This window comes from Aspergillus nomiae, assembly GCF_001204775.2.
Source record: "Aspergillus nomiae NRRL 13137 chromosome Unknown contig00452, whole genome shotgun sequence".
Lineage (NCBI taxonomy): Eukaryota > Fungi > Ascomycota > Eurotiomycetes > Eurotiales > Aspergillaceae > Aspergillus > Aspergillus nomiae.
The window spans coordinates 2,923-25,269 of NW_015378507.1; the positions used below are offsets into that span (position 1 = coordinate 2,923).

The following is a 22,347-nucleotide window of genomic DNA, read 5'->3' on the forward strand; positions in this document are numbered from 1 at the left end:
CAACCTCACCGTCTGCCATCTCTTCCTGGTCCTCTTCCCAACCACCACCACCAACTTCCCCCCCCTCCCCTCCCTCTTCCTTCACTGTTCGATCTCCTTCCTTCTGGGCAAGACCCTGGGGTCCTTTTTACACTAATCTCGAATTCGAACCGACAATAATATCGACAAAAACTGTCCTGCCTCTCACGCGCCATTCTTTGTGCTCCCGCGGGCTTCAACTCTCATCGGGCTATATGCAGAGTCTCCCATCCGTCTCTTTGTCTCGTCATCAATCGATTCCCATCGCAATCCACAATACTCCATTTCCTTGACCCTGTCTCTCGGCAGAGACCAACAGAGAACCCATCGTTCGAGGTCCTCCCTGGGAACAGGACACTACCCTGGGACGAAGGGAAGGTTGTCTTTCGCCGGTCGGACTGACAACGTTGGTTTCGTTTCCTTTCGTTTTTAGACTTGTCGCTTGTGGGGCCGGTGTCTGGTCTTGCGGGCCTGTGGTATTAAGGCATGAGTGGGATCGCAAATGCTTGTTTATCCTGTCTCTCGACAGTTGACCGCTGGTGTCATATCACCGCCTGTCTCGGGCCGATCGGCGGTCGCTCGAGGGATGGAATTTACGAGACAACCTTAGCAGATAATGAGCGGGAAGCGGTTTCCGACTTGTTAGGCTACCTTGAAAATGTATGTTCGCTCACCCTCATCCCTGTGTGGATTTCTTGGCGTGATTTTGATCCTAACTCAACCGACCGGGTAGAGAGCCGAGACCGACTTCTTCAGAGGCGAACCGCTTAGCGCTTTAAGTACACTGGTATACTCCGATAATGTCGACCTTCAACGAAGCGCCAGCTTGACCTTTGCTGAAATCACGGAGAGAGGTGGGTGAACCTCAAGCTTCGATGATCTTCGCGCGGCTAACCCCCACCTTTCTTCCTCGCAGATGTGCGCGAAGTCGATCGGGATACCCTCGAACCCATCCTTTTCTTGTTACAAAGCTCTGATATTGAAGTACAACGCGCGGCCAGCGCTGCGCTGGGAAACCTCGCTGTCAATGGTTGGTCTCATTTTCGGTGATGGCAACGACTTATCACTGACACCACATAGCGGATAATAAGGTACTGATTGTCGCCCTTGGAGGGCTGGCCCCTCTAATACGGCAGATGATGTCGCCCAATGTCGAAGTCCAATGCAATGCAGTTGGCTGCATTACGAATCTAGCTACGCATGAGGACAACAAGGCCAAGATCGCTCGGTCGGGCGCTCTGGGACCGTTGATTCGTCTGGCGAAATCCAAGGATATGCGTGTACAACGGAACGCGACGGGGGCCTTGCTAAACATGACACATTCTGGTGGGTAGACCATCTGGAAACACGCGGTTGGTCCTTATCCTGTTCTGACGGGTGTATAGATGATAACCGACAACAACTGGTCAACGCTGGCGCGATTCCCGTCTTGGTTCAGTTGCTTTCTTCCTCCGATGTTGATGTACAATACTATTGCACAACTGCTCTCAGCAATATCGCCGTCGATGCGTCAAACCGAAAGAGACTTGCTCAAACCGAGTCCCGGTTGGTTCAGTCACTGGTCCATCTCATGGATTCCTCCACTCCCAAAGTCCAATGCCAGGCCGCGCTGGCTCTTCGCAATTTGGCGTCGGACGAGAAATACCAACTCGAAATCGTTCGCGCCAAAGGTCTCCCCCCGCTTTTGCGCCTCTTGCAGTCCTCTTACCTTCCCCTCATACTCTCCGCCGTCGCATGCATTCGCAACATCTCTATTCACCCGCTTAACGAATCACCGATTATTGATGCAGGCTTTTTGAAGCCATTGGTGGACTTGCTTGGCTCGACGGATAATGAAGAGATACAGTGCCACGCCATTTCCACGCTTCGAAATCTCGCCGCCAGTTCGGACCGTAACAAGGAGCTTGTCCTCCAAGCAGGTGCGGTTCAGAAATGCAAGGACCTGGTTCTGAAGGTTCCCCTCAGCGTCCAGTCCGAGATGACTGCCGCCATTGCTGTTCTGGCTCTGAGTGATGAGCTCAAACCCCACCTTTTGAATCTCGGCGTTTTTGACGTTCTCATTCCTCTGACGGAGTCCGAAAGTATTGAAGTGCAAGGGAATAGCGCTGCGGCCTTGGGCAATCTTTCCTCCAAGGGTAAGTCATGAGCAGTTCTGAATGCGTCCCGCATTTGCTAATATGACACAGTCGGCGACTATTCGATATTTGTCCGAGATTGGGCGGATCCCAACGGGGGTATCCACGGCTATCTGAAGCGGTTCCTCGCCAGCGGAGACCCTACCTTCCAGCACATTGCGATCTGGACTCTCCTTCAGCTATTGGAGTCTGAGGACAAGAGACTGATCAGCTATATTGCCAAATCCGACGATGTCGTGCAGATGGTCAAATCGATCTCCGACAAGAATATCGAGTCCGACGAGGAGGACCAGGAAGATGGTGAGGGCGAGGTAATTGCGCTGGCACGACGATGCCTCGAATTTCTTGGTAACGGCCCCCGACAAACGCTTGTGGAAGCTTAATTAATCCCCGCGCCGTGACTCCCTTTAATGATTTCCTCCCTATAGCTTCCTTTCCCCCTCGTCTATAGTTGACCTTGTGTTTTACATTCACTTTACATTCTCGCAGGTGTTCAGCGGGCATTCGATTCAGTGTCACTTTCTTTGCTTCAGCGAGCATCCGATGTGATGGGAATAATTATCGGGATCCGTCCTGGTGGCCGTTTATCCCACGGCCTACTTTCTCCAGCTGTATGCTTATATTGTTTTGTATGTACTTTGATAAATGCTGTGGTTCTTAGACCAGTCCTGGTCGTCTATTTGATTGCCGTGATACCTGAACTTGTGTGTTGTATTAGCTGGTACCTCCTTTTCTGTATTGCCCTACTGTTTTTTTCCATGTCGTGGTCGATTCCTAACGTGGCTGGACCCACCGCGAAGGGACGTGCTTTTCTTCCGCACCAGAGGCTGAAGTGGGTCGAACCAGTCGATTCTTCCGGCAAATCAAACGGGTTGGGTGGGTCAAGTTTATAACCTTAAGTACTTGATATACCGTTCATCCTTCTCAGTACCCGTACGAAACGAGTATGCCATACCCTCATGAATAAAAATTACACTGAATACTTTCTTTTTGCAAGATACAAATTTCCTCTCGAAGAGGCTTCATGTAGGACGGAGTATCCCATAACCGGAAGACCGATGTTACCCCCCCCTCCCCCGAGTACTCGGGATTAACCTCCCAAATATTATAATAATAAAATCCAAACAAGAAGAACCGGAGAAGCAAAATTATCAGCTCCATATTGAGTTCAGTTTACCTCGCCTCTATTTCATCTCTAAAAGACTCGGCTGGAGTACATGTTCGATCAAGTTGCAGTGCTGCGAGGCCTGTACTGGGACATATTTGTAGAACAATTAGGTAATAGTTGGGTTTGTACCGGGGTATCCCGGCTACGAGGTTGTATTTGTGGTTTTGGGGTTGTACGAAATGTGAATTGTAGGTGCCTGGAGCTGGAAGACTATATGCAGGGGGGGGGATTTGTCGTTTATGGATCTGGGTCTAAGTCTAATCTGGTGGATTACGGGGTTCTGGTATGTTTTGAGTGAGACCTGTAGGTCTATAACTGGAGAATGAAGAGAATTCGAGTCTAGCTGGTGATGGTATATAGATAGAGTAATGAATGAGAAGGAAAGGGAAAAGAAGATCGCAGTACAAAGATTAAACAAAAGAGCAAAGCGAAGACAAGGGGGAGGTTCGGAAAGAAGGTATCATTTATAGCTATATGGGTTGTATCAAGCAGAAACCTGGATGATGTGTGAAGGTCAGTCTTAGGGGAAGAAGCAGCTTATAGAACAACAATGGCAAGATTTAGTCCCCAGAGCGACAGTAGTATAGAGTAACAACAGTGAAAGGTACTGGTGGTATAGAGGGTCAAATCACAGGCAGCGCAGAATTTCCGAAGATTAATACAAATCACTTCATACATATGTATGTACTAGGATATATCCAACCGACAAAGGACAAGTATTACACCTCTTCTGGCGGCCAATAAGCAAACCTTACAACAGATTCCATATCCCAAGCCCCCATAATCTCTATATCTTCAAGCCGAAACCCCCAGGCCTTGGCAACCCGTTCATCCGGTCGATACTCCGGGTCCGCTTCAGAGAGCCACTCAGCAGTAATAGGGTCCAAGTCGCGTCTGAAGCTGAACGTTGTTGTCGGTCCATGGTCGAGACTAAATTGGATATACCTTAAACGGGGCATATGCCGGGCCGCGTAACCTAGGGAAATGAAGAAGCGATGGAACTGTTCATCGTCATTGATGGATCGATCGACACATCCACTCTCGTAATCACAGATCTCTTCTTCCCAATCTTCTATTTCGTCTATTTCCTCTTGCCATTCAGCCGTGGGCAGGGCGAGCCATTGTCCTGGTTTGGTGGTTTAGTTGATATATCTAGCCATTATTGGGGGTTTGTGGGTGTTGGTCAAGTGATGTTCTTCATGGGGTATGTAGATAGCAGGACCTTGGAGAAGAGAAGGAAGCTATTACCTGAAGGAAGACGAGGTGGGGCATTATTGAGCTCTAGGACTGTTAGGTTAGGCCAATGCACGGTAGAAGGCAACGGATGGCCAGTTTCATCGAGCGGCCACAGGAAATCCGGGCATAGAGATGTATGCTCTAACTTTAGTTCTCGAAGAAAGGTGCTTAAACGTCGAAGATTCACAGTAAGAGTGTCGGTCCCTGTAGATAGGACATTCAAAGCGGGCATGCTGTCTTTCCATGGCTTTTCAGGTTGGTTCGCGTAATGCAACACCTTTAAGCTATGTGGAGTGTTGCTGAAAATTTCAGATACAGCTGAGTATTCGTAAGCGTGATAATCGTAGCGTGGTGCATTCTTGAATGCAAGAGAATGAGCGAAGGGGGATATATAAGCGCATACCATCACGACGGGCTTTAATATACTCCAAATGATCTGGCCTTACCCACTCGTCCAGATTCAAATATAGTTCCGTGACAGTCGGACAGTGCTGAACTATCTGTGCCACTGTGCCGGCCCATATTTGATGGTACCGATGCCTACATTCCCCCCGAGCATTAAAGAAAGCAATCCGCTTATTGGGAAAAGAAAGCTTGTCAACACATGAGCGTACGCCAGAACAGATGCATAGTTATTGTAGAAGCGCGCCCGGTACGGTGGAACCGCATCGGTGCGCCCTGTTTTAAAATCGTGTCGATAGTCCCCAGCAATATCAAAATATGAAGTGTTTGGCTCCGGGGCGGGGTTTTCACCGACTCGGCGGCCTCGCAGCCCTAGGTCTAGGGAGAGACGGTTATTCCGATCCCATTGACCAAGGATGCCAAATAGATTAATGATAGCTGTCTGAAATGCCCGGTTATTTGCCTCTCGGACGGGGTTAGCTATGCTGTATTGCCCTGTCTCTCTTTTGCGTGTTGTCCAGTCTAACAGTTCGAATGGCACTAGAATATCATACTGCAGGTTCCGTATCCAGGCTCGTCTTATAGCGCCGGCTCCTGATGTGAGCTTTTGAAAATGCGTGAGAGACATCCCTCTCTGGTCCTCGTCTTTGTAGGCTTTATCACTATAAACAATTAAATCAGAGTAGATAAATGGCTCAAAAGCTGCCTGCCATTGACGACAGACGGTTGTATATGGAACCAAACAAATGCCACCATAATGGAGGAGTCTTGCAATATCAGATAAAAGTTCTAGAGGTAAACTGGCTGTCATGATATCGGCGCAGCAGTTTGACAGGGTAGATGTAAGAGCCGTTCATGGTTTGCACAGAGTAGGATGTTACGATTGGGTGGATTTCTGAGATTTTGGTGCTTGGATGATTAAGCACTACTAAGCCAGTTAGGGACTTTAAAACAAGGCCTCATTGGTAGTTAAAAGCTACATTTCTACTTCGCTTAGTATGAACTCCAGCAGAGTATACTCGCCTCCAGTTCACGTGCGCATACCCTTAGCTTCAGGTAGTTAACTACGTAGGTATTGCACGATTCCAATCGTATGTGAGCTTTCCCCCTTATTAATTGCGTCTTGTTCCCTTTCAGTCCAAAACAACGTACTCCAACGCAAGACTGCTCTCCTATCCACCCTCCGGCCCAAATCGGATATAACAATAACAAAATGTGCATCCCAATGGACCCTAATCCCAGGCATCGAACAGCTCAATTTTTGAGCCTGACTGCCCTTTAATCACAATTGCCTGCGAGTCATCTCTTCTGGTGGCCAACAAGGAAAGTTCACACCGGTGTCAAAGTTATAATCCTCAATCCGAAACCCCCAAGCTTCAGCAACCCTTCGATCAGGGTCATACTCCGGCTGTGCCATGGAGTGCCACTGAGCAGTGATAGGATCTGAGTCGGTTCGGAACGAGAATTCCAGGGTTGGATTATGATCGAGATTAAACGTGATGGATTTTAGATGGGGCATGTGTCGTGCTGCGTGGCCTATGGACGTAAAAAGGCGATGAAATTCCTCATGGTCGACCATCTCTCGGCATGCCCATCCACGGTCGTTGTCCCCGATCAGGTCCTCCGGGGCACTTATCTCGTCGTTAGGTTGATCTATTCTGGCTTGCTCTTCAGGTGTGGGTAAGGCGAGCCATTTACCTGTGTTTTGGGAGAGTATTGTCAGTATAGGTTCTTGGAAGGGGCAGGGAGGAAGTTAGCACCTGAAGGGAGAAATGGTGGGAAGTCATTTAGCTCTAAGATCCTTAGATTAGGCCATTCCAGCGTTCCGTCACTTGGCAGTGGTCGACCGCTTTCATCCAGAGGCCACAAGAAGTCTGGGGACAGGGACGTATTATCTAGCCTCAGCTCTTGAAGAACGGTGCTCAAATTTTGTAGATTGATACTGAATGTGTCTGTTTCCGTTGATATAACAGTCAATGCAGGTAGGACAGGTTTCCACGGCTCCTCGCGCTGGTTTGCATAGCATAGGACTTTAAGGCTGCATGGAGCGCTGCTGAAGAGTTCGGATACACCTGGATACTTATTAACTAGGAACGCATATAAGTTGTTACAATGTTCATCTGAAGGTGGAGTGTACGACATGGCATGTATGGTACTTCTGAAGCAAAAATGCAAGGGGAGAGATCTGCTCTTACCATCGCGACGAGCCCGGTTCCTAATCCAGGGGTGTGGATTATTGAACATAATACAGTGTACAGCATTAGTATAACTATGATGAGCAGTCTCGGTATTCAATAGGCTTAAGCCCTCTAACCTTCGATTCTCACTTACGAATCGTACTTGTATCACATTTGGACTCCGCGGTCAAGCCACCGTCACCGATCACTAGTGGATTCTAGTCGTCGTGGTAGGCCACATCTAATTATGATATCTAACTGGTAGTACTGGACGAAGTGCCGGGTGTAATACCTGTATGATTGTTTTGGGGGCTTGTAAAGTGACAACATACAATTCCGATTAACCAAATGTATTCAACTGCAGAAGCAAGCCTTCTAGTACTTCCTTGATAGATCGCCGGTATAAAATCAACTAGCCAGCTGTGATGCACTCGTATCATTTCCAGAGATCCAAAAGTCAAGCGGAGATGATTTACGCCTGGGATTTCGCGTGTATTCGAAATCTTCCATCAAAGATCTCGGTCCCCCCTTGTTGACAAGAGGGTGCCATGGACGAAACTGATCTGGAAACTCAACCCGCTCGAGATCAACAGCCATGACTTTGTCAACACACAATAAAAAGTTATCCAGTTTCTGGTCTCGATATAACGCTCCATACTTGGAAAACTGTTTGAAAACTTTCTCCAGATAAGCTTTCAACACATCCTCCGGAACCTCGTCATTGCTGCGAGCCAAATCGCTCAGAGGAATCCCATTGATATCGGATAATATAAGCGCAGGTAGCCCATCGAAGTAACCATGGCCATAGAAGTATGGGATCACCGTTCCTTGAAGCGCCTCTAATTTTTTGTAGGCTATCTCTTCATCCTTAAACTCTTCCTCCCAGTCCTCTTTTTGTTGTTTAACGATGATAGAGATGGCTCCTTCTGGAATTGGATACCGATATGAGCCCGGTTTAAGTTTGAAACGATATACTGTTCGACGTGGATCTAGTAGCTCAACCTCGGTTGCAAGAATCTCATGGCCGTTTAGCTCGAGAGTCTAACAGAGTCAGCTTGATTTGGTCCTTTGGCTAAAATGTGGAAACGCCCTACCTGAGGAGGTTGCCGGCGTGGGAAGAAATAAGACATGATTAAATAGGCATAAAGGGGCATGAGGGAGAAAGGGAAAGGGAAGAGCTTGGAGATCATAGGTTCAGTTGTCATGTGCTCTGGGAGATGCAAGGGATATAATTACATATAACTTACTATTTTAGTGGCTTACGCCGAACATCGTCGACTTGCATGCTGATGTTGCCGATAGTACATTAGTGGAGCGCTAGAGTTGTGAACAAACGGTTCCAAGTGAGAGAAGAGAAACATCTTTTGCATTTGACGGAATAGCTTGAGCGTAAGGGCCATGTGCAGCCCACCCAGAAAATGAGCAGGACTCGTGTATTTCTATATGAAGTCCACGTTTTCTGAGTGCAAGTATAAGCCTCTACAAGGCCATACCAACAACACTCCCTACAAGTCTCCGCGTGGCAGCTATCATAGAATCATAATCTTTATCTAAAGCCGCGAGTTTCTTCCTCTTTGATATCCATTTCTCGCCACTAGACCAACTCTCTACACAGACCGATCGGTCGGGACAAAAAGTCAGGATATCATCAGCATATGCGCGCTGATCGGTCTCTTGGCAATCCTCAACCACGAATTGGATCAACCTATCTTGTAACTCATGGCTGAGATCAATGTTGGACTTGCGGTAATCGGTAGTTTTGGTGTTCATAGAGGGTTCGCCAACACTAGCCTCTGCATGAGCTTGGTTGGGCTCAACGTAACCTTCCAAAATCCCTTGGTCAGCCTTGTCCAGCGCGTCGTGAAAATTGCCAAAGGCATAGATCATGTCAACGCCGTGATGCGCAACTCCTTGCATGGGCCCTGAGAAGGGATTGCCGAATTCTAAATGGTGATACTGTATTCCCACACGCTTGGTGTCCTGATCACGGAGGAGTGCTTGTTTCCCACGATGAACCTTGAAGAATTCGTTTGCGCGATATATCTTATGCATCATCGTGGCATCAGATATGAACTGGGAGAATCCTTCAAAGAGTTCTTCATCCGAAGAGGTAGGCGAAATGCCGTATTCTTGAAGAACCTCCTCAGCCGCCGCCTCCGAAGGATAACCCGAGGTAAAAAGAGAGTGGAATGTGGTGTAATCCCAGTTGGCCATCAGGGCAAAGCCTCTGAACTCATCAGCTGTTGCGCTCATTAGGACCTGGACCTTTTCGTCGGACGGCGTGCTCTCATCGCCCAAACCGCCGTGCTCAAGATGGACGGAAACGCCACAGCCCAGGTCGCTTTTTCGAATGGTCAATTCGTCGATGGTCAGTGTAAAAAGCACCCAGTGAAGGTCTGCAACGCTGTTCAGCAGATCCTTGGTAGGTATTCTTCTCAACATGTTGACTCGCTCAACTGGGTTTTCAGCTTGGACTGACCACAGTTGGCAGAGATCTGCCCAGCGCTGGTCGGCTTTTCCCATCGATGTCAATTCGAGACCCCCAACCGGTCCAGACATCAAACCAGCCTTGCGGAATAGCGGTCTCTTCGTGTCAAATTCTGCCTCGAGAAGGTGAAGATGACATGAAACCCCACCGGCGGATTGACCCATGATTGTAATCTTGGTATTATCTCCTCCAAACGCAGCAATGTTGCGCTTGATCCAGATGATCGCAAGTTTCTGATCGTAGAGACCGAAGTTCACGCCCTTGAGAGGGGAGTCGCTGCCTTGGGCTGCGATCATGTCAGATGAAGCGCCGAAGCCAAATATACCCAGACGGTAGTTAATAGATACGGCAATAAAAGGGGTTTTGTGGGAGATGGAACGAAGAACGAGCCGGGAAGGATCTGCTTAGAGACTCGTGGTTAGCGGATACCTTATCGAAGTAAGCTCGCAATGTTAGAACGCGTACCGGACGCTGGATCTGTGCCTGCGCCATCAATGAAGCCACCACCATGAATCCAAATAAGCACAGGCAGCCGAGTCGTCTCGGCATTGATATCGTGCTTTGCTAGTGCTTCCTTGCTTGGGCGCACGACGAAAAGGTTCAAGCACTCGAACTCATCCTGACGGTCATCCGGGTACGGCAAGTATGATTGAAACGCCCGCGTATCGGGTTTACCCAGCGCAGGACATCGTGGACTATGGGATGGTCAGAACCTTGAGTCTTGCACCAACTCTATAAATATCCGAGGGAGTAGTTGCTTGCGAGGGATGAGCGCCTACCCGTTCTCCGTAGCGTCAAATATATCCCGCGGTAAACGATCTCTCAGGTGCGAGTGCCCCCATCTTCCCGGCACATGAGCATATGGTATACCACGAAACTCCTCGATGGCGTCTGAGATGGCCGATCGCTTGCCGACAATGGTTTGGATATGACTGGGGATGGAAGACGTGGGCAACCGCACAATGGGGGTCTGTTCTAGCTGCAATCTGGGTGACATAGTGCTGGACGAATGGTCTAGAGATAACTCGAAGTGCAGAACAACAAGGGTATCGCCGTGTTTAGCTCCATCCTTTTATCTGGCCTCTCGCACGCCAAGCATGGTTGGTTCTGAGTTTCCGTTACTCTATGACTAGCTCAAGACTGATCTTCTTGCGCTTGATGTCGGCATTGTAGACCATAAAGAGAGGTATCCATAAGTAGCAGAATTATTGCGAACCTGACTGGCTACAGGCTCTACTGTGTAATAAGACCCCGAGACTAAAAACATTCTGCGTCAATTTGAACCTCATTCGGTGGGATGACTCACTTGTGATGGATTTCCAGAGAACACCATGGCGTGATTGGTCTAGCACAGCCGTTTTTCGTCTGACTCATGTTCAAGTGTGGAGTTTGGAGATTCACCTCTCGTGTTGTCAGCCACCACATAACTACGCATAATACCTGCATAATATACCAACCCCTTCCATTATCTTCAAGTCACACCCTTTTTGCTCAAGCACAGTGGTTACATTTTGAACAGTGCAAGTGCCCTTGGCAAAATGCCTAGACCTCCAGGCTCACCGGAGAAGCAAATTAACTCTAATCCCAATTGCAAACCACAAGTCTTCTTGATGAAGATATGACTCATACCTGTGCAGGATGCGTCACTCACTCCTCCACTTTGAAACTCTTTGCACATTTTGTGCAGGATCATGACGCATATTAGTGCCTATAAAAAGCCCAGATGCCGCATGCACATAATATTTTGCAGCGGATGCGCATATGAAAAATAGACTACTACTACTAGTCTACTACTAGTTAGTTAGGTACGGGATCTCCGCTGGATCCGACCCGAAGCCGACCCGAACCTTGTAGTGACACCGCTAGCAGTCAGGTGATTAAAAATCTGTACATATATTTACATCATGGATGTGATTATGTACATAATACAAAACCCATAGCTTCACCATGAATCATGATCTATCATAGGTGTAAATACCACATAGTCTTATTTTTTTTTCAGGCTGGCTACAGAAAGAATAGAGCAAAATGCGAGAAGCACCAACACAGGCGAGAAAACAGCCCCGGACAGGACATAATCGATTAAATCTGGACAAATAGGGGATGGAACCTGTGAATATATGGAGACCAGAGAGAGTGCAACAGACCCTTTTGGAGTGCTACCAAGGGGAAGCAAACAGGGGAGATCTGGGAGAGGTAATGGGTCTTGGTTATGGGACTGTTTGAGATAGAAAGCTTCTACAGGACAAGCAATTCACCTGGGAAAGTGTTGAAAACCAAGAGAGGTACAATTAGACAACAGACTCGGCACAGACGACCATCGGCTACACACAGCAGGAGGAGTAATTTATTCATCCATCCACACATCCGTAGCAACTATTGAAATTTCCAGAACTCCTCCATGCGAAGGAAGAGAAGCCCAATGAAGCTGCGTTTACCCGCTACCGCTTGCGTAAGAGACAACAAGTTCACTTGAAACCCACCACATATTGTCGCCCATAGCGAAGCCCAATAGGCAGGTCGAGGAATAGACCTGTCAACAGTTATGAGAAGAGGATAGGCTTCGTATGTGCTGGATCACTGAATGCATTTCTCCCGAGACTTGTACTCTACTCCTTGCGTGGACTTACTTCAGCTGGTTCTTCAAAATTTAAAAACAGTACTTGACCTGAGTGACACCCAATTATCACTTTGCTTCCTTGGACGAGGGTTGCTCTTTCGTACCCAAAAGACAGGTATTTCCTGGGAAACCAGAACATGGTCCTTTCTTCATGTTTAACCGACAATGACCCTCGAGGCCTCGAAATTCCGTAGCGCCACTGCAATGGCAGATGCGGATTCGGGGCACCGGTGGATGGAAGGGGAATGGCCCCAAGCTCCGTTTTGAGCCACCAAGGTGCGTCGGGAATGACCTGCAGTGTATGACAGCATGCCGACGTCTTGACGGTTATAATACAGGCCCCTGTGCTAATGTCCCACAGCGCCAGTTGCTTATCAAAGAAACAGGTAATTAGCTGGGAGCTGTCGGGCGTAAATGCCACCGCCATAACATCGCAACGACGGCCGGCGAGAGCGTGTAGCAACTCGACTTCACTCTCCCCTCGCCCTGACCGATTTACTATGCTCGGCGAAGCGGTGAGTGCACGTTAGGGTGCTGTTAAATATGTCCCAAAGGCGGACGACCCCGTCGTGGGCCCCTGTAACGAGACGATTGCCGTCGCCGGAAAACTGGATGGTGAAGGCAATTGAATTATCATCCCCTTTCTTGCATTTAAAGGTTCCTTGGTTCCCGTCCCAGAGACAGAGACTCCCGTCGTGCGATGCAGATACCAGATATCTTCCATCCGATGAAAGCTCGATGCAGGTAATGGCGTCCAGATGGCCTGCCTCATGATTCGGGCTGTTGTGGCCCACATTCCAGATTCGTGACGTTTCAGACATTTCACGGGATACGAGATAGTGTCCGGAAGCCGAGAAGGAGAGCTGAGATACAAGGCTATCATGGCCTCTCAACGTTTGTACTGGATCGTCGGTCCACGGGTGCTGTAATATCTTGAAATCTCCGATCAACATTGCTACGGTAAGGAGTGTACCGTCAGGGGAGAACGCCAGCGATGTGATCTCTTCACCATTCCATTCCAATGACATCTCCCCACCAGCATTGCTTTGACCCGTATTTCTGATGCGGAGTCGAGAATGGATAGCCAATGCCACATACATTCCATTTGGTGAGAGTGAAGTTGCATTGATCTGACTGTTTTCATCCAGGTCTGCTTTGCGGACATTCCGCCCATCTTCCATGGTCCACACAGTGACACGGGAGTTGGATAACGACAGCAAGAAGTTGCTATTCGTACCGAACTGCACATACCTCACGGGGGTAATTTCAAAGCCTGCAGGAATGAGAGTCCTCTCGAAGGATGGAACATCCCAGATGCCGACATGGTTGCCGATGGCTGCTACCAGCTTCGTTCCATCAGCCGAAAATGTCACACCCTGCACAGTACATCCCAACATAGGGTCTAGAGTTGCTTTCAATCGCCCGGCCGTCATGTCTTGGATGTTGACCTTGCTCCCGTTTGTGGTCACTAGCAAACCAGCGGTTGTGGGCGAGAATGCAACGGCATATACACAAGACTCCGACTCACGGAAGACATGTTGCATTTTTCCCGTGGTGGCATTCCAGATTTGCACCTCACCGCGATTCGTTACGGATGCGATCAGTTGACTATCCGGAGAAAAGGCACAGAAGTAAGGTGAGCTCCCTCTCGACATTGTACAAATTTGCCAGATCTGTACTTAAGGAGGAGACTGTCTCACCATCCGAACATATGATTCCGAAGCATATGGAAAGAGTGGCCTCATAGAGACTACCTATTCTCTGAGGTAGGTGCTGTTGCTGGCGATCTGGCAGATTTGCACCAGGGGCGGTGCGGACCAGAGAAGAGAGGATACAATACCACTCCAGCCTGAGCACAACATATGAGATTGCCTCGACACTTGTTTCTGGTGGATTATTTGCATTTTACAGAGTCTTTGGTACAGTATTGGATGTCAGTTATCCCCGGTTGATAATGTTGTATGCAGTTTATCACATACCTGAATGGTAAGGCACGCAGCAACCCATGCGATGACTGTGTCAGGGTTTCGTTGTTGCGATATTCTGATCGCTTCATGTAGGGAGGTGATGCTTTTCCTGCGCTCAGTGAATCCTTCCTTTCATAAACTCAAAAAAAACAAATTTCTAAATCTCTAAACCACATTAGAGGCGTTGACTACGTGTAGCTTGCTGCACTAATGATACACGAAAGCGCCCCAGTTGACAATCCCCCTCTACAAGCTCGATTCTCCTTCATTCGCCCCATCTGGTCCCCTAACTTGTTCGGATTTGGGTCTCAACAGCAAGACCATGTCTTCCACTCTGGTAGCCTGCGGCCTTGCTCCAGTAGACTTTGTTGAAGACGAATCATGACCGACTCCTGCATAGCAAGATGTGCTTCCAGCTGGGCCATCCGCGCTTCAAGTGCCACGAGGCGAGAGGGGGGCGCGGCTTCCACTTGGGTCGCAAACGGCGCCGTTGGCAGCTGCGACTCAGCATCTTCTTCCGGCTTCCAGCCCATTCTCGCATCATGGAAATCTCCACTAGGAGTCCGGCCATGAACAGAGGGGTTTTCCAGCAGCTGCAGGCGACGCGCTCCAGGCAGGAAGATTTGGGCCCCACTTGATTTGCAGGTTGATTGGGTCATTGACATCTCTCAATCTCCCCAGGTTCTTCAAGTCCAAGGATCGCAGAATATCTCTGCCCTGAGAGTTCACGAGCGGTGCATGTCCAGGAACCACAGAGAATGGCTTGGTTTTGAGTGGATTGGATCCTAGGGCGGTCGGTACCTTGTCCATCACGCTGCGCCACGCAGTTGTATGAACCTTCACATTGAATCGGACCCAGTACGGGGCTGGGGATGACCGAATATCTTCTGCCAGGGAAATTTGGGAATATCGATCGGCGGTTCAACCCGGGAGAAGACATCGATGCCAGGAGGGTTATTGGTGAGGCTTTTGGCAATTCCATCTAATAGTAGACAGGTTCTTGAGGTTCAGATATTGCTTCGAAGTATCCTCCTGCTGATATAAAGAGACATATGCTCAAAGTCCTTTTGCTCTTCTACCATGTACGTAATCATAGTTGTCAATTCCTCTTTGCCATTGTACCGATGCTGTCCTAGGTTTGACTTGATCAAATCCAAGGGTTAGGTTGAATCTCTTGAGACCGCGCCCAGCTCCTCGTCGAGTCAGGTAGGTTTTCCGTAGGCCAATCTGAACCTCAGAGGATTCGTTCATGTTATGCTCCACCGGGAAACCCCTTTATAAGCAATGGCATGATAGGGTAAAGTAGATTTGTGTCACTAATTATATAATCCTATGTTTCCATAATATATGAAATACCAGTTCTCTCTCTTAAGATCTTACCAAAAAAAAGCCATTGACAACCAAGACATACATACACTACAAAGCTGGATGTTTACCACAGTATGAATTACTACTTGAATCAACATCATCGTGGAGTCCTATAAAGTCAAAACATGTACACAGTAGCGCGTCAATGAATGAATCCGCCGGTGCTAGCGTAGAAGATGGTGGGTTTAGCCAAACCTGTCTGTTTAGAACATTGCTTTGACTTGGGGACCTGAAGCTAGGGTTCTCGGTGATAGCCCTATCACTTCCGACCTCCTACCCAGAGCCACCCGCATAATCGCTATGGGATGGCTAGCTTGAAGCTATCCGGCTAGATAGTCCTATGTTTTGAGAGTATGAAGGATAGCATTCGTCATGAATTCTAGGAAAGGTTTATAGTTTCGATGTACTATTTTATTTGGTACAGATATTTGACTCCGTCCTAACGTGGTACGCCTCATACTCGGGCCATATCCACCACAACAATGTCTGTTTGATAACAGAAAAGACGCCTGAACGTAAAGCACAAGAAGAAGAGGACAGGACAGAGCAAATCCGAAAAAAAAGTGAAAAATATACAACAGGAGGGATTCGCTAGTGGTCACCCACCCAACTACTAACCTCCCGGCGTGTGGCTTAAACGCGGCGAGAAGTCGGGTGGCCGACCAGATCGCCTCCGCTATGGCGGGCTAAATCGAGCTAACAGGCAAGGGAAGACATTGCCCTAAGAATAAGTGGTAACAAGTCCCCTAGGGGCACTAGGCTAGGGCCTCAGGGTGGTAGCGAGGGCCGGGGGTGGTACGACACTAAATCTTCAGGAGCTCCGTGGTAGTTACCAGCCACGGTTTTACGTAAAACGCTAAGACTTCGGTAAAAAGTAACAAAATCCGACCTGCTGTCCGTTGGGTTGATTTGCTGTTTCACAGTCGCGCGGCCACTGGCTCATAATTCCATGAACAGGGTGTGGGCTGATTCTCTGGAGCTCTGCCGCAGTCAACTCGCATAACGCTAGCCGCGATAGTTGGGAGCGCTAGTATATTAATTACCACAGTCAATAAGGGGGCCTGCGTACAATTAAGAACAACGCCCACCCCTCTCTCGTTCTTGCCATCATTTATCTAACGTGGCTATGAAACGGTTTTAGCTGGGCAGAAACGGTCCCGATCTCTGACACTCCAATTCCCAGCGAGGCTAGCATCAGATATGTATAGAACGGAAAGTGCCCGTCGGCTAGTAGAGGAAATTGCCGGTGATCATGGCTATCTCGACGAGACGGTCCTCGCCACTATGTCGGCAGAGGTGCGGCGAAAGGTCGAGGAAGCTATGCTCAAGAAAGATGAGATGATCGGATCTTCCGTGATAACGTATGCAACCAACCATCTAACTGACTGCGTGCCTTTCTAATATGACATTAAACAGACTATCCAAAAACCTTTACAATAGTAGTGCCAGATTTGTCTTTGAGCTACTGCAGAATGCGGATGACAACTTATACCATAAGGCACAATCACTCGGATCTATGCCTTTCGTGTCATTTCGTGTCTATCCCAAACGGATTGTGCTAGAGTGTAACGAGGACGGCTTCACTCGTGAGAACTTGACTGCAATATGTAGTGTAGGAAAAAGCTCCAAGCAGGGAGCCCAAGGGTATATCGGTGAAAAGGGGATTGGGTTCAAGTCGGTTTTTATGGTGGCCTGGAAGGTTCACATTCAATCGGGGGACTTTTCATTCTCGTTCAAGCACCGACCTGGCGATTCCGGGATGGGAATGATATCTCCCGTCTGGGAAGAGCCTGAGCAGATCCCTGAGCCTCACCTCACACGGATCACTCTGTATTTGCATGAACATAACACAGACGAAAGCTTCTCTCGCCAATACGAGACCACACTAGAGCAATTTCGAGAGCTCCAGGCTACATTCCTTCTATTCATGAAGAACCTTCGGCGGATCGAAGTGAAGATCCATAATGATCGCGGCGAAGAGACTTCTTCGACGACATTTACTCGAGAACCTGGACATGGCGATCGGCAGACCACGCTTCGACGACAAACTGTTGAAGGGGGCAATGTTCGAGAAACAAGCCGAGATTACTATATCGCGACTGAAAAAGCATGCCACCTTCCCAAGAGCGAAAATCGCACCTACACACAGAGTGAAATAGAGAGCAATGCCTACGCTACATCAGATGTGGTCGTTGCTCTTCCTTTGTGCCCGGACTTGACGCCGATCATCGAGGTACAAGATGTCTATGCCTTCCTCCCCATTCGGAAAATGGGATTCTATGTGAGTGATTCATGATTGGCCTGTGCAAGCAGTGAATGTTAACATGAAGTAGTTCTTGATCCAAGCCGACTTTGTCACGGATGCGAGTCGTCAGGATATTGTTCGTTCATCGGCTCGTAATGCTGCTCTAATACCCTTCATTGCAAAGGCCTTTGTCCAAGCATTGTCTCACCTGAGTGTTGCCCAGCATCCATCCATTCGCTACACATGGATGCGATTCTTGCCACAGATCACACAAATGTCTGAAGATCGCTTCTGGGGCAGGTTGGTAGACAGAATTCGGGCCTGCCTTCTTGAAGAAGCTATGTTGTGGACCAGAACACATAGCCGAACACGCCAAATCCCATTGATGCTGCGAACCCGATCACGCTATCTTGACATAGATGGGGAGTGTTTACTCCCCGACCTACAGGATCAACAATATCTCGCCCCCGAATATAAAGCCAAGGATCTAGATCTCTTGAACGACTATGGCCTTTGCCGGATGCGAATCTCCGACTTCCTTGTAAGGCTTGAGCAGGACCTGGATCAAGACTCTGGATCTAAATTGTACGCCCCTCACACATCTGATGATTGGCATACTCGTGTCGCGAATATCCTAATCGAAGCCTGCCACAAGTGGCCTACAAGAATTAGAAGGCTTAAGATAATTCCGCGCGTTGATGGAGTCTGGGCCTCCATATCGGCCTCTAACTCTAGTATATATTTTTCCTTCGTCGCGAGATATCAGATTCCATCCACAGCAGGTATATGCCTAGTAGAGCCTTCAGCAGAACTCAATCCAAGGCGAATGGAGCTCTTCCGCCTCATGGGGGTTAAAGAGCCTAAGGTGTCGTTTGTGCGTCATTTGGTACTTCATTCTCTTATCAAGAACATTTCAGATCTAGGGACTTCTCGAAAAGATCTGGCTTTCCTCTACCAGACCGCTCACCTTGACCAAGAGACAGATCATCAATTTGTATATTACAAGCATTCCTCCATCTGCGACCATCGAGGCAATTGGCGATCAATACAGGCAAGCAGATTGTACTTCCCCAGCCATGACGAGTATGGGGCTCAGCAGCTACTACAGCCTGAGTACGGTTACTCCGGACATAGTTACATCCTCCACCCAGACTATATCAACAAAAGCAGTCCAGAGACGCCTGACGGGGAAAGTCGCACGTGGCAAAAATGGCTACAAGAAGTGCTCAACATCCGCGATGAGATACCCTTGGTTGAGGACGGCAGCCTTAGTATAGAATGCGCGCATATTGGCGAAGCCCAGCCATCGAAATTTCTTGGTTTTCTATTACGTTACTGGCTCAGCGGAAGAGACAAAGTCCTGGCCAATCCCGCTTTGGTCAAAAAGCTCTTGCAAGTCAAGGTCCCCTGTGAGGATGGCAGGATGCACCCCATTGGCGAAACATACATCCGCACCGAACATCTAGAGTATGCGAAGCAATTTCTTCATGATGATGAGTTTTTCCCGTGGCTGGATGCCTCTGTCGTGGCAGAGAATCAAACACGCCTTTCAGACATATATACTGTTGCCAAGGCCCTAGGGTTCGGGTATCCCAAGTCAGAGATTGAATTCATCTTCGTCATCTTGCGTTATATCAAAAAAGCAAACCCATCCCCTTCTCCGCTTCAGGATATAGGACGAGTCATTGATCTCTATAATCGGCTATACACGAGATGGCGGGAGTCCGCAACCCCAGATATCACACGGAAAATGATCCTGTAAGATGGTATAACCTCAATCTTTCTAGGCGATGACGAGGCTAACTTCAATTGCAGAAACGTGTTTGAAGAGTATAAGCTCGTGTATATTCCGCTTCCGGCCAACAACCCTGAGCATTATAAAAGGTGGGATACCCCGAAATTTTGCATATGGGAATCCGTAGAGCATGTTTGGAACGTCTCCCCTCTTCATAAGCTCTACAGCGACATTCCCAATACCGATCTCGTCGCTAGGCTTTTTACAGATATTCTTGAGATTCGCAATGTTGCTGCAATGGATGTCATAGAGGAGCTGGTGCTGTGTAGTCAGGAGTACGCACGGGCGAAAGATGGCGAATTTTGCAGCCTATACCATGCATTAACTAGACTATTGCCGCAAAGGAAGACGTCAAAAGACATTGAATATATCCGGTAGGCTCTTTGAACGTTCCGCCGCAATACAAAGAAAGATGTGGCTGATGATAGGGCTTGCAGGGAATCGTTTTATAAACATGACCTTATCTACCACGAGAACGAAGATGGCTTCTGGGATTGGTATAATCCTTCGGAATGTCTATGGTCAAAAGCCACCAACATCGACGGGATGATAGCCTTGAACGACGAATACGAAGGTCTGGAGGAGTTCTTTGTTGACATAATTGGTGTACAAACCTTGACGCTTGAGATGGTGATTACGAAATTAGTCGACCAGGGAAGCACGTCTGCGTCTATTGAGGAAGTCAAGGAGACTATTTGGCTACTAAATAAGTACCTCCAAACAGACGATGAATTACCAGAGAGTCAGTCGATCAGGGATGCGAAAGTGTTCCCCGTACGGGATCTCAATGGCCAGACCCTACTCCGCAGCTGCGACGAAGCATTCTCAATCGCGGATCGTAAACACCTGTACGACTGGTTTGCTGGAAAGGCCCGCTTTCTTGACTTTAGTGTCAATGACATACATCGACTGGCGCCCTTTCTGAACTGGGTTGGGCTTGAGCGACGTTATTTATCCGTTTCTGTCAAAGAGATTTCAAGGGTGGGCAATGATGCCCATCAATCTCTGGTGTCAAAAGATCGAAACATAGCTCTTAGAGCGTATGGCTTGCTGCGGTACGTTAGTTCCTCGAATATGAAGAAACAAGCTAATGGCAGAAAACAATAGCATCGCTGCACATTACAATAGCCCCAGGATGCTGAAGAGTGAGGATACCTTCTATGAGCTTCTTAGAACAATCAAGGTCCGTGCCACGGATGGGATTAGCTCTGAATTGCATCTAAGCCAGGACGGGAAAGATATCTTGGTGGAAGTGTCGAGAAGTGAATTACATTTGCATGAAACCGATACTGATCTGACGATATACGTGCCACGAGATGAAAAGGCACAATGTCTATGCTTTGTGGACCGAATACCGAAAGCTCTTCTAGAATGGATCATGACAGAGCCAACCACAAGAATATGCGCGCCTTTTCCTGACAGAGCGTTGGACGTGATGGAGAAAGTGTTACAAGTGCCACTTCCCTATGTCGCCGCTACTCTTGATCGAGCGGGGGTTGTGAGTATTGAGACCGAAGAGGTTGCTGAAGAGGACGGTATGGACCTGACAACCAGCAACGGCGACCGTCAGGCGGAAGAGGTCAGTGACGATGCAGCATCTGGCTATAGAAACCAATTCGGCACAGAATCAAATACACCCAGTGCAACCTTTCCTACGCCGTCAGTCGTGTCGGGCGAAATCGGAGAAGAAAGTGTGCCATTGTCAAGGACCAGGCCTAATTTCCGGAGCTTGTCACCATCCTCTCTCCTGACAACCCCCAGGCCCACATATAATGCTGCGCCCGTAGATATAGAATATCGGTCCATCCTGGAGAAGGTTGTCTCAGCTGCGCGCCAGTTTATCTTTCCCACTCGGGGCTCTATCGATACATCACTCCTCGGTGAGTTCCAGAACCTGCATCTCCGCGAACCAAGCGACAATACCGGCCACCTTCGTTCGCTAGAGAAGCTCGAGCGCGACAAACGAATAGGAGCGGCCGGTGAACTATTTGTGAGTATCAGCATGAAAGCCTCAGACATACCATGGAAACAAGAAGATAGACTCATTCATCCGCAGGTATTCGAAGTCCTATCCCGGCTCAGGCCAAATCTACCAGGATTCTCCAGAGAAAGCTGGCAGAGCACCATACGCCAGTACATTCAACTTCACGAGGACTATATCGACTTGCAACCATGGTGTGGCCGTGAGACAGCGACCTTGTGTATACCGACAGCGAAGGTATCCTAACCTCCTTCCTCATAGCAAAAGGCTACTTAAGTTCCGAGATGTGGGCGGGGAAGCGACCTCGTTTTTACCTGGAAGTCAAATCCACTACCTCCTCCTGCGAAACGCCCTTTTACATGAGCAAGTACCAATACGAGCGGGTACGTATGGCATAGACAGGGGGGACGTATCTGCGGCTAACTGAAAATAGATGCAATCGTTTTCTGGGGGCGCATCGGGGTCCGGAGGGTCCGAGAACATCTATATCATATTTCGTGTTTTCAATATAGGGACAAACTCCGTGGCAATGAAGGTATACGTTGATCCTGAGAGGATGAGGACGAACCAGCATTTGCTGTTCACTGCAGAGAATTGGTCGATTGTACCGGGTTCGGGCGAAGCGCACTTGAATAGCGGCGATCAGCCCTAACTAGATAGGCTTTGTTTGATTCATGCTATCTAACTCCTCTAAGTCAATGCGTTTTGCCAACCAGTCTAGCTTGCTTGATAAGAAGCAAAAAGAAT

The 22,347-nt window shown here is 48.4% G+C and overlaps 6 protein-coding genes across 6 annotated transcripts; 2 read left to right on the forward strand and 4 right to left on the reverse strand.

Annotated features, from left to right (window-relative positions):
- The first annotated feature begins 420 nt into the window (after positions 1 to 420).
- vac8 (protein anchor VAC8) lies at positions 421 to 2,586 on the forward strand. The gene is made up of 6 exons (XM_015555764.1): positions 421 to 678; positions 752 to 872; positions 935 to 1,048; positions 1,099 to 1,344; positions 1,404 to 2,153; positions 2,205 to 2,586. Exons 1-6 carry the CDS (start codon positions 505 to 507, stop codon positions 2,534 to 2,536), a joined length of 1,737 nt encoding a protein of 578 aa, XP_015402324.1. The 5' UTR covers positions 421 to 504; the 3' UTR covers positions 2,537 to 2,586.
- Positions 2,587 to 4,040: 1,454 nt separating this feature from the next.
- ANOM_010509 (uncharacterized protein) lies at positions 4,041 to 7,203 on the reverse strand (the record flags this gene model as incomplete). The annotated part of the gene is made up of 6 exons (XM_015555765.1): positions 4,041 to 4,447; positions 4,570 to 4,875; positions 4,961 to 5,097; positions 5,172 to 5,621; positions 6,246 to 6,657; positions 6,720 to 7,203. The coding sequence occupies 6 exons, from the start codon at positions 7,201 to 7,203 to the stop codon at positions 4,041 to 4,043; spliced, it is 2,196 nt and encodes a 731-aa protein (XP_015402323.1).
- A 341-nt stretch (positions 7,204 to 7,544) lies between these two features.
- Positions 7,545 to 8,266, reverse strand: ANOM_010510 (uncharacterized protein; the record flags this gene model as incomplete). Its single annotated transcript, XM_015555766.1, has 2 exons — positions 7,545 to 8,177; positions 8,231 to 8,266. 2 exons carry the CDS (start codon positions 8,264 to 8,266, stop codon positions 7,545 to 7,547), a joined length of 669 nt encoding a protein of 222 aa, XP_015402325.1.
- A 349-nt stretch (positions 8,267 to 8,615) lies between these two features.
- On the reverse strand, positions 8,616 to 10,693 carry ANOM_010511 (uncharacterized protein; the record flags this gene model as incomplete). Its single annotated transcript, XM_015555767.1, has 3 exons — positions 8,616 to 10,024; positions 10,090 to 10,319; positions 10,404 to 10,693. Coding segments are annotated over 3 exons (1,896 nt in total), but the record flags the coding sequence as incomplete, so codon positions are not given.
- Positions 10,694 to 12,714: 2,021 nt separating this feature from the next.
- ANOM_010512 (WD40 repeat domain-containing protein) lies at positions 12,715 to 13,899 on the reverse strand (the record flags this gene model as incomplete). The annotated part of the gene is made up of 1 exon (XM_015555768.1): positions 12,715 to 13,899. The coding sequence occupies one exon, from the start codon at positions 13,897 to 13,899 to the stop codon at positions 12,715 to 12,717; it is 1,185 nt and encodes a 394-aa protein (XP_015402327.1).
- A 2,823-nt stretch (positions 13,900 to 16,722) lies between these two features.
- On the forward strand, positions 16,723 to 22,252 carry ANOM_010513 (uncharacterized protein; the record flags this gene model as incomplete). Its single annotated transcript, XM_015555769.1, has 9 exons — positions 16,723 to 16,940; positions 16,996 to 17,860; positions 17,913 to 19,582; positions 19,640 to 19,993; positions 20,057 to 20,674; positions 20,727 to 21,609; positions 21,676 to 21,802; positions 21,862 to 21,983; positions 22,034 to 22,252. Coding segments are annotated over 9 exons (5,055 nt in total), but the record flags the coding sequence as incomplete, so codon positions are not given.
- Between the last annotated feature and the right edge of the window lie 95 nt (positions 22,253 to 22,347).